We start from the raw sequence: 16,954 nt of genomic DNA on the forward strand, positions 1-16,954 counted from the left end.
TGAAGTAATTAAATTAATCATATCTCTGAAAATGTAAGCCCATGTGTTGCATTTTTCAAGCTATGCCAATGTGTTTGTGTAAATGTTGAGTGTATTATAAGTCTGCTTCCTTTTTCTAAGTTATATTTCTGTCTATTTAAATAAATCAGTCTAATTGTCAGAATAACCATGTCATGGAATCTTGTTGCATCTAAACGATAGGAGCACTGGTAGAGAGCTGATGAATGTTACATTTAAGGATTTATTTAGACTAAGTGGTCTGCAAAGTATGGAAAAACAATGTGTTGTGCAGTGCAGTCTTGTATTTGTATTCTATAGCAAGCACCGCATTACTGTGTAGCAAGGAGTAATGCTCAGTTGCTCGTTCTTGTGACCTTAAGCTGCTGTAACCATTCTGGTATGACGATGCCATTGTACACAGTTTAGCCTTTCAAGAGATCACTTTATTGAGCAGCAGCCATTATTGGTCGCTGAAATATTTCAGTAATTTAGAATGCTGTCTGAATATTCCTGAAACATTATGACAGCATTGCAGCAATATTGCAGTAACATTGTCGTGGGAATGTTGCATGTGTGCGAATAAAAAGTTGTATCAACATTAAGAAAATGTTGTCGCAATGTTGCGTTAATATTGTCTCCAGAAGTTGCTTTAACATTGACTGAAAGTTGACGTAACATTGGAGCAATATTGTCTCAACGTTGTCTTATGTATGTTGCGTTAACGTGGCAAAAAGAGGACGCTAGCCACGTTAAGGCAATGTTAGAAGCTAACGTTGTGGCCACACTGAGGCAACAAAGCGTGCTACTAGGGTGGTTGCAAGGGAGCCGGAAATGCAGCCACACCATAAGTCTGCTGAGTAAGGCGGCAGAGCAGGTGGGCCGTATGATCAGCAGAGTCTCCCAAAAGAGATATGGAATGAGAGAAGAAGACACTCTCAAGCTAGTTAACAGCCTAATTGTCAGCCGAGTCACGTACTCCCTGCCGTACCACGCGACGACCAAGGCGGAAAGAGAGCAAGCCGACATCATTCTCAGGAAGGCGTACAGGACTGCTCTCCACCTACCCAAGTACACGTCGAACGAAAAGTTGCTCCAGCTAGGCATCAGCAACACCTTCAGCGAGCTCGCCGAAGCTCTGCTGGAAACGCAAACCACGAGACTCAGAGGCACCCCCACGGGACGAGCGCTGCTAAGAAGGTTGGGTCGGGACACGAGCGGACTGGTAGACAGATACGCGGGCGTACCGGGCCACCTTAGGAAAACCATTAACGTAGGACCATTGCCAAAAAACATGGACCCCAATCTTCACGAAAACAGACGAAAAGCGAGGGCCGAGTACGTGGAGAGAACGCTAGCCCAGTTAGACAACACCGTATACACAGACGCTGCCGTATATCCGCGCGAGAGAGAACGCGTAGCCGCGACGGTAGTGGTAAACAAGGAAGGAAACATGATCACGTGTGCCACGGCAAAGGTCGCCGGCACAGCGGAGGCCGAAGAGATTGCCGTTGCGCTGGAGGCAGCAGAAGGCTACAGAACGGGCCGATCTCTCAACATACTGACGGACTCGAAGGAGAGGTGTAGGAACTACACGAGGGGCAGGATCAGCAGAACAGCCCTTAAAATACTCAGCGGGGTAACCTCCGCCGAGGAGAAACCCAGGCATAACCTAATCTGGATCCCGGGCCACGCGGGCGTAGTGGGGAACGAAAGGGCAGACAGCCTAGCTCGAGGTAACGCATTCCGAGCAGGGCAGTCAAATGCTCCGGAGCTCCGCCTACAGGCTTGCGAGGGGGGATACGCAGAGACCTTGCACTTGCATAGGGGAGCTAGAATTAGATATCCACCACCACACAAAGCCCTAACAAAGGAGGAAGCGACCGGCTGGCGCAGATTACAGACCAACTCCTTTCCTAACCTACACATACTTAATAAGATGTTCCCGACACAATACAGAGCCACCTGCCCTTCGTGCGATGCCACACCTACACTTTATCATATCACGTGGGAATGCAAACGCAACAAAGCATTCCACCAACACGAACACCCGAGTGCGGAGCAATGGGAGAGTCGGCTCACCAGCGGCGCGCTCGCGACCCAAAGGGCCTTAGTGCAGCACGCGACTGATGCAGCACGACTCAGTGGCGCCTTGGAATAGGGGCCCACCCTTGCTGACGTGAAGCCTCCAGTCGCCAGCGCCAGAGAAGACGACGGAGACTTCACAACCGCGACTCCCTTGAAAGATACAATAAAGTTTTCACTCACTCACTCAAAGGTCGTACTTAGTGGCCCGATGAAAGCATGAAGGCGACTGGCAGCAACTGTTTTTGGTAGCAAACCGATTATTCTTTCGGTTAACCTCCCTGCCTTTCCTCTTTTATATCCTCCTCCTTTATGCGAAGCATATTAACGTAGGTTTCGGGCCTTCCCGCGACGCCCGGCGGTGGCCACCATTGACCTTGAAGTGAGATCACATGATGGGACGTCACGTGAGACGTCACACCGGCTGCAGATGGGGCCTCATATCGCGCCGTCGGACGTCGCCCGGCGGAGGCCTCCACGCTTCGGTTCGCGCCGTCGCGCGCGATGCGGCGGCGGCGCCACCATCGCTGCATCACGTGATATATGACGACACGCCAGGGATGAAGCGGCGCGCGACCGCCGTCGCGTCAGTCTCTGTGCCCGCAATCGCTCCAGCGTCTTTGCGCCGGGCGTGTATGCGGTCAAGATGCCTCCAAACGCTAAGGACGTTAATAATAAGAATGCAAAACGAAGGCTGCTTAGCATCCACGGGGCTTAACCTTGATGAGCCTCCAACTTTTTTTTTTTTTGACGCGAAGAGATGCCCGGGACGTTGTCCGGGTGCTTGTCGCCTGAAAACGGTCCCCTGCGTTCAATTTACGGTCACACCCACATACGGAATGTCGAGTCCAGACTTCTCATAATGAGAGCCCGACAGAACGCGAACAAGCTGCAGACGTTTTATTCTTGCATTGTCCGCCGCGCGACTGAAGAGCAAACATGCGGATTAATAGACGCAAACTATCATATATCGATGCAGAAATGCAATACTAGCCGCGCAGCCGATCCGTCGCCGAACTTTTCCCGCTCCACGGGCGCTGCGCAACGCTTTGGCCCATATCTAAATGTGATAAACTTGTGGAAACTTGTGCCGCTGCCTTTCTTCAGCATTACGGTTCAACCACGCGCACCACAGCTCGCCGGAATATTGGAAAATGCGTTCAAAAACGTTCAAGCATGGCATACCCAAGGCACACGGTACCGGCTTTTGCCTACACAACGAAAGTCTGTGCTGACTCCAGCGCCGCCGCATCTCCGTGACGTCACGGCCTGACGCTTGTCTATAGCTCAGTTTCTTGAAAAACACAGCTAATCGTGGCTTGTCGCTAGTACAGTGTAAAATTAAGATTTTGTCCTATGCTGATGTCGTCTCCGTCTCTTGCTCTGATGAAAAGAATATGATAAAAAAGCAGGCTTGCATTGGTTGGGGGCTCTTCGTGTCTGTACCGACACAAACTTGCGACGTCTTCGATGCGACGTTGCGCTGTGAATATGTTGCAATTGGTGCATTGCAAGAGGACGATCGTAAATTCGTTAAATAGAATCTTTGTTACTTTTCTGGGCGCTTTCAAAGGGAGCCCATGCGTGGACCGAATTTAATGCTACCTTGATACAGTATGGTGAGTCTTTCGTGCAGTTTTTGTCCAGTAACCTGTTTCACGATTTTTATTTTTCGAAACCGAAAGCCACCGTTTCCTGGCAGCTGGGCTTATTAGGTGACTAAATGTTATCTGTCTTTTATGTACATAGTCGTGAGGGAATTTTGTGCTGATACACTTGATTTCCTAAGTATTCGCTTTTCCTGCGAATACCTGTACGGCTTCTCCAGAAGGCAGCTGACAAAGGTTTTGATCGGTCATTACTTCCTCTACGTGCAGCCTTACCTAACCTTTCTTGACGGCCTTATATTAAGGCGAGTTCAGAGGGTGTACATTCAATAGGCCCCAAAAACCTTTCGTAGACTTCAAAAGTCGACCTTACTTGTTAGGACATGCCATCGAGCCAAGCGGACGTATGTCCCATGATCAGTGAATTGCTACATCTGCAAGCAAGGAGGAACTATTGAACAACGAAATTGTTTGTGACGCTATGTTCGCTTGAGACATAGCTCACTTCAGCATTCTCTTAAAACGGCCATTGAGGTCATGGCTTACACTATAAGATTTGTGCCAGTAATGAAGGACACGGGAATTCCGTGTGAACTTTACCTGTTATTAAGACTGCTTATCGTGTGAAGAAGCTGCATGCTTGATAAACACGCACAATCGCCACTATCGGCGAGGTTACTGTTCAGAGAACAGTTCATTTCAGCTCAAAACGTATATGCTGCGAAAGTTCAACCTCCTGACTAATCACCCTTTCTTGACGTGTGCGCTTTCAGGAATTTTTATGTGCGGGTAGAGCAAGGGAGTGATAGTGGCATGAGGCCGTATGCCGAGGTCGCGTAATTCGACCCAGTCAAGTAAGGCAAGACGAGGTCAGCGAGGTTCCTGATATTCCATGCATGCGGCAACAATAAAAAGAATCTTCGAAGATGGCCGAGTAGCCTAAGGCATCAGTAAACGAAGCTTCTCTGTTGCTCCCGCCGCCACTGGCTCGATTCCCACTCATGGTTAGAGTATTGTAGTAGGTTTCTTTACTGCGTTAGCAGTTTAGTCCCCTTTCTCAAAAATTAAAAAAATTCCGTGGTGTGTGCGTGTGCATGTGCGTGCGCGCGTGCGTGTGTGTGTATGTGTGGGGGGGTGCGTGCGTGCGTGGGTGCGTGCGTGCGCTTAAGCATGTGTATGCACACGCGTGCATAATCTGATGGGCGCACATCCGGGCACTCACTGGCAAAAAAATTGACAGACGGTTGCAATTGTCGGTAATGCGAGGTTTAAGCGCTACTCATCACACGCTACCTGGCATGTGGCGTATTACGCTGCTATAGCCACCCTTGGGGTCTTCCCGTGGTAGCCACCTTCCAGGTGGCGTTTAATTCGCTCTGCTACTTGGACAACCGGTTACGCCGACTACGACGTGGAACGCTGGAACGGGCGCATAATAGCTTCGGTCTAAAATGCCCCATCTACCTGCAGCCGATCTACCTGAGATGGAATGCTGTGAATGCTGCACGTGTGCCATTGCAAAGCGTTCCACAACAGAAAGCGAAAACGCTAGCGAATCCTGACGCCGCTTTGCAATAATTTGTATTTGAGTCGTCGCGGTGGTGAACGGCGAGGTTCCAACAAGTTCGAAATTTTCGCTTGGACGCGCCGCTCAGTCGTCCATTCGCTTGCATGTGAGCCAACCTTTAGCCTCTCGCCTCAGACACAAACAACCGAAGCGAGGGTTCTCGCACAGCTTCTGCCCTCACCGTTTGACCACGTTTTTCATGTGGCACTCTGTAAAAGAAGACGCATTACGTTCGCTGCTATCGATGAGGGTGGCGCAGGTGAACACTCTGATGGTTCGTTTACACTACACCCCGGTTGCACACCTGAAAGCCAAAAAGATTAGACAGTCGTCACCGCAGCACGGAAGTAGCGGACACCTTAAATTTCCTCTCTGTGCGCTTTTCTTTAGACTACCTGTATAGCCTCTCCAGAAGGCAGACGACTCACGTACTTACAGGGTATTTGTTTCCTGTACTGTTGTATCGGCAACCTTTTCTGGAGTTCCTTAACACCAGTGCTTTAAAACGTGTAAAGCAAATGTACATTTATTTCTTCTGCTGCAAAAGCGTTCTTCTCTAAAATTCACACACCGACGCTGCCTGTCAAGGCATTACTTCATGCTGAGAAGATGTTTGTGCCATGGACGGTAAATTGCCGCGTACGCAATGCGCCAAAGACCATTGACCATTGTTTTATTCTGTGCAATTATGCTACGTTCTTCTGGGACGTAATTACGGCGAACGTGCACTTGAGAAGGACATTGAAATCACACGGATTAGTACCCGTTTTTTTCCAGTGGAGACAAACTGTGTTGTGCCGTGTGATCTATTTATGTTGCTGTGACTCTTTAGTGTCAAGAGCCGTATGATGGACCACCGCCGAATCACCGGGGTCATCGAAATCTTTGTTCCGTGAGCAGTGCGTTTTGGTGAGGGGAGTATATGTTGCCCTGGAAGGCCGCCTTGCTGGCTCCCCTATCTAGATGCTTGGGTTGGTTCTCATACTTCTGATGTTTAGGGAGGTGGGGATTTGCAGGGGTATGGTGGGCTCGTATTGCACAGCCTGGTGTTTTGTGGCATGGGCTTACTCCGATTTTCCTTTTCGGCACTATTTCCATGCAATAAAGAAAAAAACCATCGCCGTTGCTCAGTTGGTAGAGCACCGGACGCAAAATTTGAACAAGGGTTCGGATCCTATTTTCGGAATGTGTTTTTTTTAGTTTAATCAATTATCGTTAAAAGTAATTACTCTTTAAGCTCCTATTGATGAACACCACAAATTACTTTAAAAAAGTACATCCCCTATGCTCCTTGGTTTCGGTTATTGTTGGCTTCCCTTATGTGCGGCAGAGAGGCATATATAAGCCGCCCGTCAGAAAATTCAAGATACACCAATCTGAGAACAGCGTGACGAAGCTGCCCGCTAGCGATTGGCTTTTTTTTATATATAAGCAGAACAATTTCAATGCATCGACATTAACGAAAATCACTTCATCGCAGTTACATTTCATTTCAGGAGCACCTTTCTAGGCGTTTTTCACATCTCAGCGAGCGCATGTATTTCCCCATTGCCTCTTTGTGTAATCACTATTTTTTTTTCTATGTATCGCACCGCTGCTACATGCCCGCCTTTCATTGTTTATTTCCATCGCGTGCAACAAATAATGCTCGGATTCTTTAAAAAGAAAACACATATGTATATTTATTTGTTTTGTATTAATAGTATTAGGTGTGTTCTAACGCGTTAAAGCGGCGCGGAGTCTATCAGGAACGCTGTAGTGGAGGACTTCAGATTAGCGTACACCAGCTGGAGTTCTTCAGAATGCACTCGCATCGCACAGCACACACGCATTTTGGCATTTCGTCGCTATCAAAATGCGACCTCGCCACCGGTATCAAACCCGCGACCTTGCCATTAACAGCCGAGCACCACAGCCACTGAGCCATCGTGAGGGGTCTTATTCATTATCTGCTATCTGAGACAAGGAATACCTCAGAAAGTAAACGTTGCACAACGTGATTGGGTCACTGCGCCTATGATTCACATATTTATGGTACTCGACACAAAGAAAAGAAAACCATTCTCACTCTGTGCTTTACGAGTTAAAGCAGTGCTAACAATTCGAGTAAAGCTGTACGTAAGCACGTGAAAGGGGGATAATATAAAATCAACATTTCACGTAAATCTGATTTAAAATACTTTACAATTACCAAAATCACATTGCAGAAACGTCAATTAGCTTTCTTCCTAGACACGAGACTTCTTTCAGTTTTGTTGTTGACCTGGATGCCATTTCGACTGGAAGCCAATTTCGCACTCTATAGCGCCGACAGCTTTCGCTGGGTAAATCTAAGCCCTGGCATATGCCATTTGTTCTGAAAAAAGAAAAAAAAGTATGCCGTGTTGCACAAAATGGGCGGCTGAACCGAGTCCCCGAACCGGTTCGGAACGGTTCCTTTGAATCGTTCCGGTTCGGGTTCAGTTCCATGATGGCGAAAAAAAAATTTGGTTCGGTTCGGTTCCAGTTCCGGGCAAAAATTCGGGTTCGGTTCCGGTTTCGGGTTCAGGTTCGGTTCCGGTTCGACACACTGTTGTAGGTCTTAGGCCCCAACTGCAGCTCTTGGATGCCCTGCAGGATGGCGCTGTGCGTAACTTTGTCGAATGCTTTGGTGAGGTCGACTGCCAGGATTGCTCTGGTGTGATGTAACATGTCATTGAGGATAGCGTGTGAAATCTGCAGTAGGGCGTCCTGTGCCGAGAGGTGGGATCGAAATCCTACCATAGTATGTGGATATAGTCCATGGGATTCCATGTGTTGCGTGAGACGGGTGAGGATGACATGCTCAAAGAGTTTGCCCAAGCACGAAGTCAGCGAAATGGGACGGAGGTTTTGGGCGTTGATGGGCTTGTTTGGTTACTCTAATGTAACTTATTAAGCATCGGTGGTAAACGGTGTCGCTCTGCTCTGTCCAGGATACCCATTTTCAGCCGGTCGGGGCGGTCCACTTTTGATGGAGGCAAAATTCTAGGGGCCCATGTGATGTCAGTGTACGTTAAAGAACCCCAGGTGGTCTAAATTTTCTGAGCCCTTCACTGTGGCGTCTCTAATAGCCTGAGTCGCTTTGGAACGGTAAACTCCCCAAACCCAACCAAACCAATAAGAGATGATGCGTAGAGCGGCTGGAAAAAAAATCGCTTTCTAACAATCGGCAAAAAAGAAACTTTTGTGAAACAAGAACGAGCGAGAAATTTTCCTGTGACGAAGTAAATCTGCCGATCTAAAATCTCGATATAAACGTGAAGGTAAGAAGACGACTAAGAAAGGTGGAGCCAGGAAGAGCGAAAAAAGTCTCGGAGTTATTTTTCTTTCTTTAAAATTATTATTCTCGCCAAAATGTTCTTTGTTATTTCACTTCAAATATTCTTTTGTCGTTTTTCATGAACACATTTTTCAAAATTCACGTTTGGCTCCGATATTTTCTCGTAATCTGATGAAAATTTCCTTATGTATACCACTATACCTTGGCCAATCCCCCCACGTGGGTATGTGCCATTATAAAGAGGTGAAGAAGAAGAAGAAGAGCGAAAAATTCAGGGGGCACTTCGTTGACCTAAAGTGCGGTGAGGCGAAAGCCTTAAGGGCGGTGTTGCTGCTTGTGTCACGTGGTTAAGATGTTAAGCTTCGCCTCCGAGTGTGGAACGCGACAGCGTCTTGCAACGCTTACAGGGAGTTCACAGAACGCCATCGCCCATTCTCCTCTACGCCTTGCTCGTCGGTAAATTGGTTTTTAGGAAAGGATATTTGTCTGTCTCCCATATCTCAGTGGACACCTGAACCTCACCGTAAGGGAAGGGATGGGAGTGAACAAAGACACCGGATTCACTAGACTGACTAGACGCGCCTTTGTTATTCCAAACCATCGAGCTGTCATGGCGGAGTGGTTAGCATGGTCCGCGATTCCCCAACTCGACCAATTTCCTACACGGTTTTATTAATTATTCTGGTCGGACTAGAAAATTAGGTTAATTATGCTAATTGGTTAATGAACTAAATTCAGTCCGACTAACTTTGAGCATCACTATACCATCCCTTTAATTGGTTGCATGGTTACTAACCAAAGTACAATTGGCCCCGTTTGAAATTCGCGCACACTGACGTCACGACCATTTCGACCCACTGAGAAGCGTGACATTTCTGTCGACAACTGATTACAACGATGAGGCACGTAATCATCATGTGACACGCTGATGCAGACGCAGCACACTGCTGGCGTGGACATCCTCCGAACCAGACGCGTCTCCAGGGTTACTCCGAAAAGTTCTAAGCCCGGTGTCGTGACCTCAAGTTGAATTTGAAAAAGCTCAGCGAGATGCTGCTCGAAGGCACTGATGAACTCTAGGGTAGTTTGGCGTTTCCCATGACTTCATCCTGCCGTCAACCACCTTCGACATCAGCGAGAGAATCCACCGCGGTGAACCGACACATCATGCAAGGTGAGAATCGAGATCAACCCTAACCTCCGAATTATTACTTCCGCCTACAATGGAAAAGCCGGAAGAGTGTTTTAAAGCATGCGTTTATGGTTTATGGGGGGTTTAACGTACCAAACCGACTCAGGTTGGGTTTTGGTTTATGAAGTTTTACGTCCCAAAGCGAGTCAGGCTATGAGAGACGCCACAGTGAAAGGCTGCGGAATTTTCGAGCATCTGGGTTTCTTTAACATGCACTGACGTAGCACAGTACACGGGCCTCAAGAAGTTTCACCTACGTCGAAATGCGACCGCCGCGGCCGGGACCGAACCTGCGTTTTTTGGGTCAGCAGTCGAGCACCATAACCACTGAGCCACCGCTGCTGCTCCAGGCTGAGGGAGGCCGTAGTGAAGGGCTCCGAAAATGCGACCATCTAAGGTGCACTGACATCGTACAGCACACGGGCCTCTAGAATTTCGCTTCCATCGAAATTAGACCCGGTCGGATTCGAACCCGCGTCTTTCGGGTCAGCAGCCGAATGTCATGACCACTAAGAGCACAGGAAAGTCTTTGTAGAACGCTTTGTTTCGCGATGAGGCTACTGTTGATTACCCTCGAGAGTACTTTATTTTTATTACACAGGTCAACGATCAACAAGCTAACTTGTGTTAAACCTCTGCCGTTAATTTCGACACGCGCTTTTCATTGCGATCAAGGCTTTGTCTACTTAAAAAAGCCTTGCGGGTCGAGCTGGGCCACTGCAGTTACCTACCTTGAAATCTGCATACCACCATTTGCTGCCGCGATCGGGTAACTGTGAGGTTTTTTGGTACTGCAGCTGATATGGTAGCGGCAATGGTACCATAGGGAAAGGCATGGCGTCGGCGTTGCAATGGTATGCACCAAAATACCTGCTCCATCCGTGGACACATTTGTTATGCCTCTGCATGCCATGGTTCATGAGCCAATGACCTTCAGCCGCTCGTTGTTGTTGGTGGGACTGAGAGAAGGATGAAAAGGAAAGTGCACGGGCCTGCCTACTGGCTCCAGCCGAGCCACCACCGCTGCCACGTGCAGATAAAGAGTTCAAAGATAAGAAGAAAAAAGACGCGCGTCGCAACAACCGCGTCCGCCGAAGCGGACGCGGGCTGAAAAAACAGATAAGCGGCCGTACCCGCGTTCCTCCCACCTCCCCTGCAGCTGCTCCGGAGCTGCGCCGAATCCGATGAAGAGCGCGAGCTTCGAAAGCAAAGGGGAGGCGCATAACTGGCCCCAACTCCTTCTAATCAGACATAAGAAACAGAGCAAACACCATAAAGGTGAACCTTCAAGGTCTCCCGATAAAGGAGGTCGAAACCATTCGAGTACTAGGTCGGTTCATTCAAAATAATCGTAATAGCAACATTACAATCCCCCGTCTGGAAACAACGGTCAACCAGATAGTCAGGCTCATTCGAAGAATCACTGCTAAGAAGAGAGTTATGAAGGAGGCCGACATCTGTCGCCTTATACATGCATTCGTCATTAGCAGATTCACCTACTCTCTACCATGCCTCAAACTATTTAAGGTGGACATCGACAGATTAAACAGGTTACTGAGACAGGCATATAAAGCTGGTCTAGGGCTTCCTAGAAACACACCCACGGACAGATTTTTATCCTTGGGTATATACAACACTGTAGAAGAACTCATCACTGCACACAAGGCGATGCACATCCAAAGACTGGCCAGCACTACAGCGGGAAGGGAGATTCTAGATCGAATAGGCGTAAACGCTGAACCCTTGTTTAACCGACCGGGCCCTCTACTACGAGGAGTGCGCGACAAACCAGTCATCAAACCGCTCCCCTCCAAAAATAAGCAAACGGGCTTCCACGATGGCAGACGACGAGCAAGAGCGCGGGCTCTGCATAGAAAGTACCTCAATCATCCTGGAGCAGTATACACCGATGCAGCCGATTATAATTTCAGCCAAGGGGCCTTCGCTATCTGCGCATCCAAATTCATAGCAGGAAGAAGCGAGTGCATCTCTGCGGCCTCAGTCACGGTCAAGTACGCGGATCAAGCAGAAGAAGCGGCCATAGCCTTGGCCATAGCAAATACTGACGCTGACATCATTCTCAGTGATTCCAAGACTGCCATACGCAACTTCTCGCGCGGTAGAATATCCCTAACTGCTAGAAACATCCTCACAAATATTACACTGCAACGAGAAATAAAACTGGTATGGACTCCTGCCCATTCAGGGAACCCAGGGAACGAAGCAGGCCACCAACACGCTCGAGGTTTTGTTGGCCGAGCGGTGGGCTCTCGTCCAGGGGGATCCGAGATGGAGGCAGTGATTTCGTACCACGAAATTACCCAATTCTACAAACTCTCTAGAAGAATCTATCCTCCCCCGCACAAGTCACTCTCCAAACACCAGGAGGTAAGACTTCAAACCCATTTTTACCCGAACCCGTACATTTACACCCACATCTACCCCGATCTGATATACCCCACCTGCAAACACTGCGGTGGCACTGCCACCTTCGATCATATGCTATGGGACATCCCGGAGGATCCTCCTCCGGAAGCTCTTAGAGAAGCTCCCTCACCGGACGCCTGGGAAGAAGTGCTGCGCAGCTCGGACCCCGCCGTCCGAGCTGCGGAGGAGCCAGCGAGCGCGCCGAAGAGGTCGCCGCCAGCTATCGGCTAACAGCCACCTGGCCCTTCTCCTAAGCGTCCAGGAACCCTTCTTTTCCGACAATAAAGTTTTCTCTCTCTCTCTCTCTCTCTCTTAAGCTACGTGGCGGTAGTGACATGTGCGCTGCATGCGTTGGCAGTGACAACGTTGTGGCAGAAACGCGGCAGTGCAGCCGTAGGCCGTCGGCGTTCACTGTGTTCCTTGGCGTTGACAACGTTCTCGACTCTGACGATATTGAGGAAAGGAAGGGCGCAATGCTAACTGGCAGCCTGGGCCAGTGGACGCCTCAGTCGCACTTTTGAAGTATGTGGTGGTGGTGAGAGAGAGACGTGGGCTGCAAACGTTGTGGCAGACGCACGGCACTGCAGCGTTCAGAGGGTGAGCAACCTCTCGACTATTCACTGCCACCTTCCAGGGTGGCGGGGTGTGAGCGGTGACTATCTAGTGTCCGGAACGCACTCAACGTTTCAGATGCCAAGCCGCATCTAGTTGCTCGGTACACCACAGCTTGCCCGGCCGCGTCTAATTGCCCTGTACCTCTCTAACCAGTTTAACAGTAGCTAAACCGCAGCTTACTTTTCGCACAAAGTGCTCCAAACTGTTGCACTATCAGTGGTGTAGAGCGGCTTGATGCAACCCTTAAAAAGAACTACAAATGACATGGCCGTCACCACGTGTCAACGCGAAATTGAGCGACAGCTTTTAATGCGATATGTGGTGGTTGAGAATATATGTGTGTGACCTCTTATCTGTGTATTTCTATGGCGCTTCTTCGGTATCGGACACATGGTCGTTTACGCACCAGCGTATATAGCTCGTTCGGTCGAAAAGCCGTCGGCGTCGTAGTTGCAGCTGCCGACACCGCGCGTCGGAAAAGTGTTTCGTGCCAACTGTTTGCGGTAGAATATTCCAGATGGTGTAATAGCCCCGCCGCGGTGGCTCAGTAGTTACGGCGCTCGGCTGCTGACCCCAAAGACGCGGGTTCGATCCCGGCCGCGGCGGCTGAATTTCTTGAAGAAAGGCTTGTGTGCTGTGCGATGTCACTGCACGTTAAATATCCCCAGGTGGTCGAAATTTCCGGAGCCCTTCACTACGGCGTCTCTCATAGCCTCAGTCGCTTTGGGACGTTAAACCCGAATAAACCAAACGAAACCATCCAGCGTTTCCAGCAGCATAAACTTTCTCACTAGTAAGAGAGCTTGCCGCAGGAATTCAAACCTGCGACCTATAATCGGGGCTGCGGTTGTGCACCGAAATGTGTGAGAGGCAGTGTAACTTCCTTTTCTCAAATACAATTTTCGTTTCCTCCATTATGGCACCTCACTCACTCTCTTCTTTCACTCCCACTTACCTTTCTTTCCTTACGGCGGGGTTTAGGTGTACATACAACAAGATGAGAGACAATTACTATTTCCTCTCCTCAAATATGCGTTGTGTTCAAAGCTTTTTCCAACGGGCAAGGCGTCGCGCTGAACGCGCGAAGGCGTACCGTGGACTTCCTGCCAGCGCAGCAACGCGCTGTAGCGTTAAACTCTTAAAGGCGAAGTTTACGCGTCTTCCAATTTTTTTTCGCAGAAGTGCTCCAAACTGCCGGACTGTCAGTGGTGTATAGCCCTTCACTACGGCTTTCCCTATGGCCTTAGTCGCTTTGGGACGTTAAACCCCCCTAAACCATAAACACCTGCCCGGTTGCGGCATACTCTCGCGCGTTTGCTGCTCCCTGCGGGAACGAATTGCCACGTGACCCACCATGGTGGCTTGATTATCGCGCTCGGCTACTGAGCCAGAGTATCCGAGTTCGAACCCTACTGCGGCGGCCGCGTTTTCGGTGGTGCCGAAACGCTGAAGGCACCCGTGTGCTACGCGATGTCAGCGCATATTTAAGATCCCCAGGTGGTCGAAATTATTCCGGAGTCCTCCACTACACTTCTCAACTCCTACCTTCATCCCTCCCTCACAGCACGGCTGAGATGACCGCAGACAAGTTACTGAGCCTTACGTTTCTTCAAAACCAAAACATGGTTGTAAGTAAAGGAAATTGCGCAGTATCTCTCTCGCATATCTCGGTGGACACCACCCACGGTGGCTCAGTGGTTATCGCACTCGGCTGCTGAGTGCTGACCCGAAAGACGCGGGTTCGATCCCGGCCACGGCGGTCAAATTTGGATGAATCTGAAATTCAAGATACCCGTGTACTGTGCGATGTCAGCGCACGTTGAAGAAACTCGGGTGGTCGAAGTTTCTGGAGCCCTCCGCTAAGGCGTCCCTCATAGCCTGAGTAGTTTTGGGACGTTTAATCCTCATAAACCATAAACCATCTCTACGAGTCCATTTCATTATGGAACATGTATTGAGATTTTGTGTTTTACAGCTGCAGCTGTAAAAGCTTTCTGCAGTCGTCAACACACCTGTCAGTAAGGCTCGAACGGCGCGCTGTTTTCTATGTTTTCTATTTATGACAATCGGGGCTACTAGCTTGACCCGATAATGTTCTTCAAGCTGTGAGGAGTTACACAATGCATAAGAACGATAATGCCTTGTATCGAGCTTTAGGGCAGTCGTGAATGACGCAATTCTGCTTCCGTCTGTGCTTTTCAAGCGCTAGTGTTTAGGACGAGTGTAGGACAAGCCACTGCGTAGAAACAACCTAGGTGTTACGTCAGCTGTCGTGTAACGCCTTATGGGGACACCGCTACGTATGTAGAGGTCCACCAAATGCAAAATGGAGCACGCGAGCGGTGATAAACTGGAAAGGAAAAGAAAGGGAATGGCGCAGTATCTGTCTCACATATCTCGGTGGACACCTGAACCACACCGTAAGGGAAGGGAGGAAGGTGGGAGTGAGAGAAGAAATTGATAGATGTCCTCTTAGAGCACTGGACACCTCAATCGTGCTTTAAGCTACCTGGTGGTAGTGCCACGTGCGCAGCATGCGTTGACATTGACATTTTGCCAGAAAGCTCTCGTACAGAACTGGCATACAAGCGCCCGTAGCGTCGCGCCGAACGGGTGGTGGCTTTCCTCCCTTCTTGTACGGTGCGGTTCGAGTGCCCACCGAGATGACAGAGAATTACTGCGTAATTTCCTTTCCTCAAAAAGCGTCGCTTTCAAAAGGTAACGCATCGCGCCGAACGGGTGGTCGCGTTCCGTGCACTGCCTGGCACCGCTACAACACGCTGTCGCGTTCCACTCCTAAAGGCGAAGCTGGAGCGTCATTAATTATGAATTAGATTTCGTCATTAATCAGTAATTAGTCAATAATTAGTAATTGGTCATTACTTCGTCATCAGTTATGTGTGACGTAATCCACTGGTGACGTCATCCAGTGTCACATAGGCAAAGTGGTGCGGAAAACGCTTTCGCCTCTACACACTTTAGACAGTTTCGAACACGCTGCATATACATTCTTGTCACGCCTGCGTCTCGTCGTGTCCGCGTGCGCTTCTGCATCGTCCTGCATTTCATGCTTACTCTACTCTCGGTTACGGGAGGCGCAGACATTTTTTTGAGGTAGTTTCAAATGCTGTGGCGCGTGTTGCGATCTTGGGAAGTCACTTTCGTTAAAAGAAATTAATAACCTTGATAACATTTTGATGCAGCCCCTTTAATTTGGTGTCACAGTTGCTTCGTGCTAGGGTTTCTCAAGGGTCTAATGTTTGTACAGCCTAGATACGCTTGCAGAGTTGTTGCACCTTCTACCACTCAACTCAAAAGGGTTCTTTCAGAGGAGAAATTGAGAGTCGGCTATCTGAGCGGTCCAGTGGCTTTTTTTACACCCCGATCATTTTAAGGAAAGGTAATGCGAGAGCAGCATTGCATGCTAATCACGCTATTTTTCCCTGTGACAATTCTCCGGGCATGCTAGCTACAACTTGACCGTAACAATGCTTTTCAGGTCCGTTGCTGCTTAGTACGCCAGTCGTGCGTGGCCTCCTGGTTGCACAGTCTCTGCAGAACCAGGGAAAACTGGTTGCAGAAACGTTGTTTGCGACATCCTTACCTTCACGTACAGCTGCTGCTGATATGTACCAGATGTTTCAGTGAGCAGTTTAGCACCTCCGGAATCCTGCAGTTCGAAAGAGGAAGGAAATATTATCAGAAACTAACTCAGCGGCAGCGGTCATCAGTTATATTTATGTAAACAAGGGGGACATACGAGCGACCTGCATGTGCGCTCTCCTGGCTGGACTGGCGGATCTCGGACTGTCCTGCTCTCGCTCCGAAGGTTCTCCAAGGAAACCCCACTTTACATTTGGTAGAGGTGCGTGCTGACATCCTTTCGCCTTGGAACTCCGCAGCCGTACACTAACCCTGCCACGATGCCTGCGGACGCCAACCACCAAGCCATACAAGCGGGCAAGGCCGTCGTCTGTGCCGTAGTTCCCTACGCCAGCGAGACCCCGCAATCTTCAGCGGCACCGATGACCATGACGTTGAGGACTGGCTCGCATCCTATGAGTGGGTGAGCGCATGCAACTAATGGGACGCGGAAACAAAATTGAACCGTGTAATTTTCTCTCTGACGGGCGTAGCGAATCTCTGGTATCGGAACCCCGAGA

At 49.2% G+C, this 16,954-nt stretch overlaps 2 protein-coding genes across 3 annotated transcripts in view; both read left to right on the forward strand.

Moving 5' to 3' along the window:
• Nucleotides 1-903: 903 nt before the first annotated feature.
• LOC149347758 (uncharacterized) lies at nt 904-6,152 on the forward strand. Its single transcript, XM_089541636.1, has 2 exons — nt 904-1,971; nt 6,089-6,152. The coding sequence occupies exons 1-2, from the start codon at nt 917-919 to the stop codon at nt 6,150-6,152; spliced, it is 1,119 nt and encodes a 372-aa protein (XP_089397762.1). The 5' UTR covers nt 904-916.
• Nucleotides 6,153-9,514: 3,362 nt separating this feature from the next.
• The window catches only part of LOC149347759 (uncharacterized), a 33,144-nt gene continuing 25,704 nt past the window's right edge, over nt 9,515-16,954 (forward strand). For both annotated transcript variants that reach the window (XR_016292194.1, XM_089585671.1), the window contains exons 1-2: nt 9,515-9,731; nt 16,694-16,857. The gene's annotated coding sequence lies outside the window, so the exon portion shown is untranslated. The remainder of the gene's footprint in view (nt 9,732-16,693; nt 16,858-16,954) is intronic.

Source organism: Amblyomma mixtum, chromosome 4 (genome assembly GCF_055824585.1).
Source record: "Amblyomma mixtum isolate Tamu chromosome 4, ASM5582458v1, whole genome shotgun sequence".
NCBI classification, from domain to species: Eukaryota; Metazoa; Arthropoda; class Arachnida; order Ixodida; family Ixodidae; genus Amblyomma; species Amblyomma mixtum.